Source organism: Mustela putorius, unplaced genomic scaffold, assembly GCF_011764305.1.
Source record: "Mustela putorius furo isolate JIRA1106 unplaced genomic scaffold, ASM1176430v1.1 tig00003962_pilon_pilon_pilon, whole genome shotgun sequence".
Taxonomy (NCBI): domain Eukaryota; kingdom Metazoa; phylum Chordata; class Mammalia; order Carnivora; family Mustelidae; genus Mustela; species Mustela putorius.
In genome coordinates this window covers 8,037,354-8,048,365 of record NW_025422106.1, presented here as the reverse complement: position 1 = coordinate 8,048,365, position 11,012 = coordinate 8,037,354, and the positions used below count along the sequence as shown (strand labels likewise).

Below are 11,012 nucleotides of genomic sequence, written 5' to 3'. Positions count from 1 at the left end.
ACACACAGAGGAGGAGAAAGCTGTGTGAAGACAGAGGCAATGAATGTAGTTATGCACCCCTAAGTCGGGGAATTCTTGGAGCCACAGAAGGTGAAAGAGGCGAGAGAAAATTCTCCCCTGGATCCTTTGGAGAGAGCGTTGCGTGGCTTGACTTCTGTCCTCTACAACTGTGAGAGACTAAATTTCTAGTCTAAGTCACTAAGTTGGTGTAATTAGTTGCAGCAGTCCTAGGAAACTAATGCACCTCTCCTTCAGCCCCAGTCATTGGGTAATGGCAGCTCTAGTCTTCTAGGTCATGTCAAAAACCTTCAGGATGGTTCTTGACTTCTTTCCCTCTTCTGTACCTCTTGTATAATTTATCAGCACATCCTTCAAAATATCCCAAGTCAATTTTTACTATTTCCATTGCTACATGCATCTTTTAAGCTACCATTACCTTTGCCTACTGTATTATAAAAGCTTCCCAACACCTCTCCCTGCTTTTATCATGTCTTACTACACTTTATTTTCAACAGAACAGCAAGAATGGTCCTTTATTTTTAAAGAATCGTCCTTTAAATTTTTTAAAATTTTTTATTAACATATAATGTATTCTTAACCCCAGGGGTACAGGTCTGTGAATCACCAGGTTTACACACTTCACAGCACTCACCATAGCACATACCCTCCCCAATGTCCATAACCCTATCCCCCTCCCCCTAAGAAAGGTCCTTCAAAAACCAAATTAGATCATGACATTTCTCCATTTAAATACTGCCAGCAGGGGCACCTGAGTGGTTCAGTGTGTTAAGGCGTCATGATCTCAGGGTCCTGGGATCGAGCCCCGCATCGGTCTCTCTGCTCAGTGGGGAGCCTGCTTCCTCTTCTCTCTCTCTGCCTGCCTCTCCACCTACTTGTGATCTCTCTCTCTGTCAAATAAATAAATAAAATCTTTAAATATATAAATAAATTCTGCCAGTGGTTTCCCATTTTAGAGTAAAAACCAAAGATCTCAACAATGGCCTCTAAAACCCCAGGCCAGCTTCTCTCTATTCTTAATCTGTGTGTGAGATTACTTAGAGAACTACTTAGAATATTTTCTTTGTGAGAATACTGTGAGAACTACTTAGAATATTCTCTTACAACTTGCGACCCCTCCCTCCCCTTACACATACCCAGTCCCCCGTACCCTGAAGTGTCCCATGACACTTCACTCTGTGATTAACTTTTTTTTTTTTTTTTTGCAAAAGGAAAAGCAATTCTTTATTGCATGGACACATGGCACAAACAACCTTGTTACACAATCCAGCGGCTTCCTGCCGGTTGCTGCTCAAAAGCAGATGGGGAGAGCTGGAGGGGAGTGGGAGGGGGAGCACTCAACAAAGAGAGCTTCACCCTTTGAAAGCAGGGACTAGGGTTTGCTCTTCTGGCCCCTCTAGCCAGTCCTCCACTCAGCCTGGGAATCGGGGAGGTGACGAGGGACATCTCTGCTAGACCGGGCACTCAGACCTCTCTCTTGCGAGAAGAAACCACCTTCCCGTCCACTGTCTCCTCGACATTGAGGCGAACTTTGCCGCCGCCACTGCCTCCCAGGGATGCTTCTCTGGCGCCAATGCCAGCCATCCTGGCGTCCTGGCCCTCCAGCAGGCTGCGGTAGGTGGCGATCTCCTGCTCCAGCCGCGACTTGATGTCCAGCAGCGTCTTGTACTCCTGGTTCTGGCACTCCATCTCATTGCGGAGCTCGCTCAGCTGGGCCTCCAGGCTGCTGATGAGCCCCTGGATCTGCTGCAGTTGTGTGGCGTAGCGGCACTCCGTCTCAGCCAGTGAGCCCTCCAGCCCGGTTTTCATGCTGAGCTGGGACTGCAGCTCGATCTCCAGCCCCTGCATCGTGCGCCTCAGGTCTGTGATCTCCGTCTTGCTGGTCTGGATCATCTCTGTGTTGGAGGCCACCTCCTTGTTCAGCTCCTCTGTCTTGCTGAAGAACCAGGCCTCGGCGTCCCGTCGGTTCTTCTCTGCCATGGCCTCATACTGCTCCCTCATCTCGGCCAGCACGCGGGTCAAGTCCACGCCTGGTGCCGCGTCCATCTCCACGTTGACCTGGCCGGCCAGCTGGCTGCCGTACTCCTTCATTTCCTCCTCGTGGTTCTTCTTCAGGTAGGCCAGCTCCTCGTTCAGACCCTCAATCTGCATCTCCAGGTCGGCCTTGGCCAAGGTCAGCTCGTCCAGCACCCGGCGCAGACCGTTGATGTCGGCCTCCACGCTCTGGCGCAGGGCCAGCTCGTTCTCGTACTTGAGCCTAAAGTCATCCGCCGCCAGCCGGGCGTTGTCGATCTCCAGGATGACCCGGTTGTTGTCAATGGTGGCCGCCAGGATCTTGTCACGGAGCTCCTCAATGGTCTTGAAGTAGGGGCTGTAGTCCCGCTCCGGGCTGCTGGGGCTCTGCTTCTGGTACCAGTCCCGGATCTTGACCTCCAGCTCTGTGTTGGCCTCCTCCAGGGCCCGCACCTTCTCCAGGTAGGAGGCCAGGCGGTCGTTGAGGTTCTGCATAGTGATCTTCTCATTGCCAGAAAGGAGGCCTCCATCACCACCACCGTAGTCACCGAAGCCACCGCCAAAACTCCCACCAAAGCCACCTCCAAGGCCACCCCCAAAACCACTACAAGCCCCTCCACCGAAGCCGCAGCTCATGCCGCCCCCATAGCCCCCTCCTGACCCCGAGGAGACGAACCTAGCAGAAGAAGCCGAAATAGTGCGGCTTCCACCGCCCCCACAGAGACTCCCCCCACCAAAGCTGCCTCCCCCAACCCGGAGGGTGCCCCCCCTGGTAGAGCCACCCCCAAAGGTGGAAGAAGAGGTCTGCAGAAATGTGGTGCTCATGGCTGGGTGGCTGGGGAGTTCTCAGCAAGCACAGAGGCGCTGGCGAGGAGGAGGCTGGGCTGAGAGCGGAGCGCTGCCCTCTGTGATTAACTTTTTTATTAAGCAGATTTACTGTCTTGCCCCATTAGAATGTAAACACCATGAAGGCAGAGATTTTTTTTTTTCCTATTTTTATCATTGTTATATCCCAAGCTTCTAGAATAGTGGTCAGCAAATTCTTTCTATTAAGGGTTTTAGTCCAGTTGGGCTGTTTTTTAACGAATTACCACAGATGTGGCTTAAACAACAAATATTTCTCATAGGTCTAGAGGCTGGACATCTGGGATGAAGGTGGCACCATGATTCTTCCTGGTTTATATATCAACATTGTCTCTTTGTATCCTCAGGTGGCAGAGAACAGAGGGACAGGAGGCAAGCTCTCTGATGTCTCTTATGAGGGTACTAATCTCATCATGAGGGCCCCACCCTTATGACCTAGTTACTTTTCAAAAACTTCAAGTCATATTTGGATTTTTTTTTAAAATAAGATTTTATTCATTTATTTGAAAGATCACAAGTAGGCAGAGAGGCAGGTGGGGAGGGGGAAGCAGGCTCCTGCTGAGCAGAGAGCCCAATGTGGGGCTCGATCCCAGGACCCTAAGATCATGACCTGAGCCAAAGGCAGAGGCTTTAGCCCGCTGAGCCATGCAGGTGCCCCCATATTGGGATTTAATGAAACATTCAGGCTATAGCAAGCATCTTGTATTGATACAGTGTTTTAATGTTGAGCATTGGTACAGAAATCCTCTGGTAGAGCTAGAGTAGGGACTGTCATAGTTTATGTGACCTCAGTGTCACTCAGCTAGGACAAGGCATATGAGAATCCTAGCTTGGGCTTGTGATCTCTATTTCTGTCATCATGGCCTCAATTATTAACAAGTGATTCTTTTTGAAAATGCTATTCTTCTAAAAGGTGAAGTATTTCAGTTTTGTTCCAGGACCATAGTTTTTCCATGCCCTATCCCTAATCTAATGGTTATATTAAACACAGACTTAGAGGGTTCTGTCATGGTTCCTGCAACACATCAAGCTGTTCTTACTTGCAGAGTAGGTGCCCCAGTGGGCTATGTTTTTTAGTTCCCACCCCTCACTGAGAAGGGGACTAATCAGCATAGGAAAAATGCTTCATAAAATGCAGAGATGAAACAAAGATTTGGTAAAACATAATTTTGATTACATACTTGGGCTCCAGCCAACCTGAGTTAGAGGAAATCGCTGCTGTAAAGCCCCCTTTCCCACTTGTACTTTGCTGCACAAATAACCTGAATACTGAGAGTCTGTGTACTAAGTGTCAAGAATGTTCTTCCATTTCACTATCCGCTTGTCAGGATGGGGTGAGAAAAATCACCATGTTGCCTGGTGCCCCATAACCAGAAATTACAGCCCAGAGCAATGAATCACCATGGCTACCCCAATGCTTACTTACATCTCTTTCCACAAAGAGAAAGCAAAAACACATCGCCTTGCTTCTTAGTCTTCCGGATGCCTATCTAGAAAAACCTCCTCAAAACAACATGTATATTTCTATTTCTCAAGTATCATTTTCTAAGTACTCTTTCTTAAGATAATTTCTCTCATACCCTTGCTGGCTTTCTTCCTTTTCCAACCAAAAGAAATGCTAATTTCATTAGTTTCTGTAACTACAGCAGAGTAGTCCTTCAGAATTCACGGATCCTTTCTCTAGTCCAGCCTTGTTCATTTTCCGTGTCGCCGAAGTCCCGGGGGCCCATTGATTTTTGGATTATTGACGGTAGGATGCGGTCACTGTTCTAAGATATTAATGTAGTCCGAATGGGTCTTCTTGTACTAATTTGAATTTAGTACATGTAGTTAGTGTGGGGAAGTAAAAGATTAAAGGGGTGCTGGGTCTAAAAGGTGGTGTTAGCCAGGAGCTATGTTGGTAATAAGGTCCTTTGAACCTATTTTGGTAATGTGTAGGCACCAGAAATGTTGACGAAGGGAGAGGGTAATACTGGAAATGGCAGTGGAATGATTTTCTACTGCCTCTCAGCCCTGCCAGCCACGCAACTAGGGCAGAGAGGGGCTGAAGGAACACAAAATTCCGGTTGCTGAACAAAATAGGATCAAAGAAAAGGGAAGAATAATCAGAGGTAATGATGGTAATTTGTTTTTTAGTTCAGAGATAATTGACCCGCGCTGAAGACATAATTATGGTACATTAAGGAGATTAAAAGAAAGACAAAGACAAAGGCATGGAGTGATGACAAACACGATTCAGAATTCTGTAATTACGATGTTTTTATAACCACAATATTTTGATATTAGCCTTTCAACCCACAAAATGCAGCAACAGCAGAAAAACCAAGCAGATTCCATTTTAGTTGTCAGATCCGCTTTCTTTTTTTCTTCCTGTTTCTTCCCCGTGTACATTTCTTCTCACAGCTGCCAGTACTTGAAAATACCAGGACCAGTATTACGGCTGGTAATAAGGATGTGGGAAAGTGGAGAGAAATGAGGGTCTATTTAGATGAGAAGAGTGAGTGTTCTCTATTCCTGCGTTTTTCATCCAGCTCAGGCGTGGGTATTTTGGGCTCTGAGATTCTAGCAGCCCTCAGCTGGGATGTCTTTCAGTTGCGAATTTCCCAAAGTGTGACTTACACGAGGCCTCTAAGATGATTTGGGGGCTGTGTGTGGACCCATTGTTTGGTATTATCAGGTATAGATTTGAATGAGCGTTAAAAATGTTATTTATCCCTTAAATCTGGATTGTCAGGGTAGTTCTTAGGATGAAGTAAAACAAAGTGAGTCTACTTAAAGGATAACGCTGTTGAAATAATTGTGCTGTGCGTACACGTCTGGGGTACTAAACCATGACAGAGGCCAGGGAATTACTGATTTTGTGAAACAGTGTTTTAGTCCCTCCTTTCTTTCTTCTCTCATAGCCCTCTCATCACTGCTCTGTGGCGACAGAGTGGGAGAGAGGAAGGGTGGCAGTTTTGAAACACCATCAGAGCGTGGAAATTTGGGTGCTGTGTCCTGATCATACTGACACGAATCCCCACAGTCTGTAACCTCCAGAAATCTGGACTTGAATTATGCAGCAAGTCTCCTGCCTGCTGGCACGTCAGCTAGTAATTTAGAGAGTGTGCAAAGAGAAAGCCAGAGATACCACCAAGGCTGCCTGGTGTAGTGAGGATGCATACATTTTTGTCTCAGTGTGTGTGCATTTGGCGGTAGGCTAACTGCAGGCGTATGATCAGGCGTCAGCGCAGAATGAGGTGGTGTGTTTTCCGGGACCATTCAGCCTCTTTCAGTCAAGATGGGATCTGTTAAGAAAAGCCTACAGAGCCTATTAAAAGAAATTAATGTTTAATTAATTAATTTTTCCCAATCAATTCTGTCCTTACCCAGAAATTAATTTTTTTCCCCCAATCAATTCTGTCCTTACCCAGATTTTCCTATTAACTACATGAAGGCACACTTTTTCTTTGATCTAGGGTTCACCCCATCATTTTCGGAGGTGCAGTTCACTGCTTAGTTGTTCAGGAGATTAGCTTCCACCACTCTCTGTACTTTCTAAACTGAATTCCAAAAAAATCTTTCCATTCACACGAAAGCTGGAATTGACATCCAAACTGCTTTCTCAGAATGAAGTGAGATGATTTTTCTCAGTATACAACGTAAGCTAAGTGGGTTGCCAGGGCTAGAACAAAAATGGTTTCCAGGTTGGGGGAAAAAAGGTGTAAGAAATATAAAGGAGTTGGATACAAGCTATTCTTGGATGGAAATAACCTTGCCAGGTAGACCTCAGAAATGCTATTTTTTTTTTTTAAGATTTTATTTATTTATTTGACAGAGGACAGTGAGAGAGAGAATACAAGCAGGGGGAGAGGCAGAGGGAAGAGCAGGCTTCCTGCTGAGCAGGGAGCCTGATGCAGGGGTTTGATCTCAGAAACCCTGGATCAGGACCTGATCCAAAGGCAGAGGCTTAACGACTGAGCCACCCAGGTGCCCCTCCCCCACCTTTTTTCAAATTAGATACATACACCTCCTATCCCTTTCTCTTCACATCAGAGGTTACTGCTTTAGAAGTTGTGATCTACTGCTCTCACCCTGGCAACCTTCAGTTCCTTGGTGCTCAGCTCACCGGCATACTAACTACACTGGCTGTGACCCTGAACAGAGACAGAAACAATGTATCTGTGCTATACTCTGTTCAGTGCCCAGCTGAAACTTGGCTTCTGTGCAACACTGACAACCCGTACCCCCCGACCTGCTTGATGGTGAGGCTCTAGTTTTAGCTTGGAAGTAGCCTCAGACTCCTCCTCAACACAGTCCTTATTGAGCCTACTACCAATTCTCAGGGGGAAACCTGTTTGCATCCTTAGGATAAAGCCATGGAGGAAACCTGCATAGAATCACATGGGTATATGTAGAAGGAAACAATGGATCGTGCAATAATTCCACTGTCCCCTTTACCTCACAGGGCATTTTTAGTAGATTAATAACTTTTATTTTTCAAGTGCTTTAAGCCCAAGAGGAGTACCAGTGCCTCGCTATAGTAGTCCGTTTGAGATCTGTAGGGAAAGATTTTAATATTAAACCTTTTAAGTTTGACAGCTCCTTTTAGATATGCCCAACTTACCATACTTCAGCGTTATTCAACCTGGGTCGGCATAAAGGTTGAGTTCTGTTTCCTTTTGACATCTTCTGAGCACCCATTGTCAGACTTAACAAGCTGTGTATTGACACTATTTACAGTATACATTTTCTGCCAACATGCATTCCAGCCATTCAAACAAGGGTGTGTTCTTTTAAGCTGGCAATGAGAATGACTATTGCATTGCTTATGGTGTCAAAATTGGAGCACACAATGTCACTCATTTGCTATGCCAATGTTGGGAAGAGGCAAAGTGTGACTCTTTAGTCTCCAGAAACTTTGCAAGGACAAGGTAAAGGCCCCAATATCTTTTAAGCAGCTTTTTCTTTCAAAAGGAATTGCTTGCAATCCAAACTTGTAATACTACCTATATTTATATGCATTTATATATGTGTGTGTATGTGTATATGTATGTATGTGTACTCCTGCTATCTGGTCTGTTTTTCCATCTCCTCTTACATTCAGTCGTGTAAGGGGTTAGTTTATATTCTTCTTGAGTCATGAGTTATTCAAGAGATTGCAACTCTTTAAAGTAATGTATTCCATGTGTCTCCCTGCTGAACACACTAGGTCTGCCACACACAACCAACAGTGATATGCTTGGCCCCCTTCCTGGGCACTGGAAAATCACCCTAGCCTTTACTCCCGCTTTGTTGTCCAAAACATCGTTAGGCAAGCCTTTATGGGAATAATTACCTTTACTAAAAATCTGGAATATTTTTATATTTATATGGAAGGAAGTTACAGTGAGAGAGAGAACAAAACAAAACAAAACAGTGTGAAATACAGCTATTCCCATAGTGGGAAACACCCAGGAAATTCAACTTTTGAGGGATGAGGGTTGATTTTGAATGGGGAGGTTTCTTTGGATGTTTTCTATTCCTAACTGTATCCCTATTTTCACATTAATCTCTTTCTGGGGCCACCACTTCCTTGTAATATCTGTGCTGGTTCAAGTTACTCGTGCTTTTTCCTAACAACAAGGAGCACATATACCAACATTTAAATTATTTGGCTTAAAATATATTTGGAATAATGGCTCTGGGGTCTTCAACAGAATGGAACCAGTGGCCCTTGTCTCTACAGTCCTACTCAATAATATGGTAAAGAGCAGTGGAGTGTGGGTGGCTTTATACTGAGTACCCACACAGCGGTGCAGGGTAGTCTAAGACAATTAATTCCCTTAGAGTATTTTCCACCAGGAAGAGTTGCAGGCTCTCTTATTTTGGTTGTCCAGCTGCCAACGATAAAATCAGACAAATACTTACCTTTCAAAAAGAAACAATTCTCCGGAGGCCTGTAGTCCAAACTAGTGGTAAAAAACTCCATTAGTCATATGGCCACGTGACAAAGTTGATTGAATCTGGTAGGGAGCTGGCACAAACCAAAGGCCAGCTGTTTCTTCTAAAGGTGTCATTTGTAGATATTGGGGCCTTAGGAGTCGTGCAGTTCCAGGGGGTAGCATATTTGTATAACATGGGTACAGTTCCATTGTACTAATCTCCCTTCAGATACAAGCCAAGTGGTGCTCTTTGAGTTTGTAAGAAAACATGGCTCTGTGCCATTATATCTGATTTTTGAGTATGTGAACATATAGTTGTCAGATCTTTCTCTTCTCTCAACACCACAGTTCTACGTGAAATTTCCCAATTTAATTTCTTGCAAGTAATTCAAATAAAGAACAAGTCTGTGTAAGCCAGCAAAATGTCTGCAGGCCAAATTTGTCCCATAAACAAAGGTACTGCATTCCATCTAAATCCTTAAGGCACAAGAGAAACATTTCCTAACTGCCCTAATAAGTTAAGACAGTGGTTTTTCTTACGGTAGGGATAGGACTTCATATTATAAATAGAATGACTGTACCTCATGTTTTGCCTGTGGCAGTCATGGTTTGTGGCTCTAATTACTGTATCCCGTCTCATTCAGCATTTGTCCTAGAGTTCTTATTTTTTTAAGCATAACTTTATTGATAGCTGCATTAAGATAAGCACGGTGCGTTTGGTTGATTTCATTTCTACTCCCAGGTTCTGCCACATCAGGTATGAGATGCACGCACAGTGAACAGAGTTCTTACTTCAACACACAGGTCATCATTGACCCACTTTTCATATTTAATGGTTTCTCCTTTCTGGCTGTTTCCAAATTCCCAGAACACCCTATCTCCTTCCTTTGAAAGAAAGCATTAAGAGTGCTTGTTGGTGAACCAAACCGCACTCTTCTAGGGGAATCTAGGGACGGCTAACACCTGCAGTTAGGCAATGATGGAAGAGCTGATTATTGCTACTATTTCTGCTTGCTTTTTTGCTTGCTACTTGGTGTAGCAAGCCGTGGTATTGCTTTGGGATGCTGGATGCAGAAAGCATTAGGCCGCTATTCACATATACTGGGAAACATGCAGAATTGTAAGTTAAAGATATGGGAAATGTGTATGGGAAATAATTGTTGGAATGTGTTGCTACAGTGGTTTTTGTCATGTAGTCTATGGTAACTCTACAAGTTATTTTACTATTTCATTATTCTTTTTTATTTTGCAATAAATTCTTGACTGCAATGAGCTAAAACAAAAAAAGGGGGGGGTAGGGTATGTATAATAAGAGATTAAATAGGAATTTTTGTTAAGATTTTGATGAATGTGAAGCTCTCTTGAGACTTTGTTGAAAATTATTCCCTAAGGGGATTGTCATGATATCGATGAGTATTTGACCAGGAGTTAGAAACATGCTAAAGAAGCATCCGTGTTTCCCTTTAAAAGTTAACACTTTAAGAAGACTACCTGTTAGCAATGATTGAAAACCTACATTTCATTCTGTGAAGCATGACTTTTCATTTAGATCAAATGATGGTTCTAAATTAGTTTCTTTTATTGTTGACCCCAACTTTCCCTGTGAATACACTAAAAATAAATTAATAGTTGTTAATATAATTGCTTCATTAGCAGAACTTTGCAAAGATTTAAATGACACCAGTTTTCTTTTCCTCAGTGTCGACAAATGCTTCAAGTAGAGAATGAATTTAGATAAATTCAATAATAACTTATTTTTAAATTCCAATTAATGGAATCAAAATCATTCTAAGTTATAACATCTGATAGTATTGTGAATACTAGTATAAATTTGCATTTGTCAACATTTACTATAAAATGTTTTGTGGAGAAAATAAGAACACAGATTTTAGTGACATACAGTGTGGTGGTAAAAATAATGTTCTTTTTAAGACGCCATGAAGCAGAAATGCGCTTGAAATTGGTTGTGGTGCATACATAATTTATAATTGCATCTAAACAAATTGTACTATTATGGTAATCAAAATGGAAGCTGTAGATATCAAAGTAATATTGTCATATATATCCACTTAGGATAAAAGAATTACAGCTTTATTTTATAACGAAGGTGACCTTAAGTTTTTAAAAACTCTTCAGCATGGCAGTACATGCTTACCTAAGTTACTCTGTTCCAGACTTACCCAAATTCAGAGATTTGTAATGAATTTGTGTTTT

The 11,012-nt window shown here is 43.4% G+C and overlaps 1 protein-coding gene across 1 annotated transcript; it reads right to left on the bottom strand.

Moving 5' to 3' along the window:
* Positions 1–1,205: 1,205 nt before the first annotated feature.
* On the bottom strand, positions 1,206–2,918 carry LOC101672959 (keratin, type I cytoskeletal 15). Its single transcript, XM_045070176.1, has one exon. It carries the CDS (start codon positions 2,854–2,856, stop codon positions 1,483–1,485), a length of 1,374 nt encoding a protein of 457 aa, XP_044926111.1. The 5' UTR covers positions 2,857–2,918; the 3' UTR covers positions 1,206–1,482.
* Between the last annotated feature and the right edge of the window lie 8,094 nt (positions 2,919–11,012).

Bases quoted from the DNA above. Each gene is read 5' to 3' on its own strand.
- LOC101672959 (XM_045070176.1), bottom strand. From the start codon at position 2,856: ATGAGCACCACATTTCTGCAGACCTCTTCTTCCACCTTTGGGGGTGGC.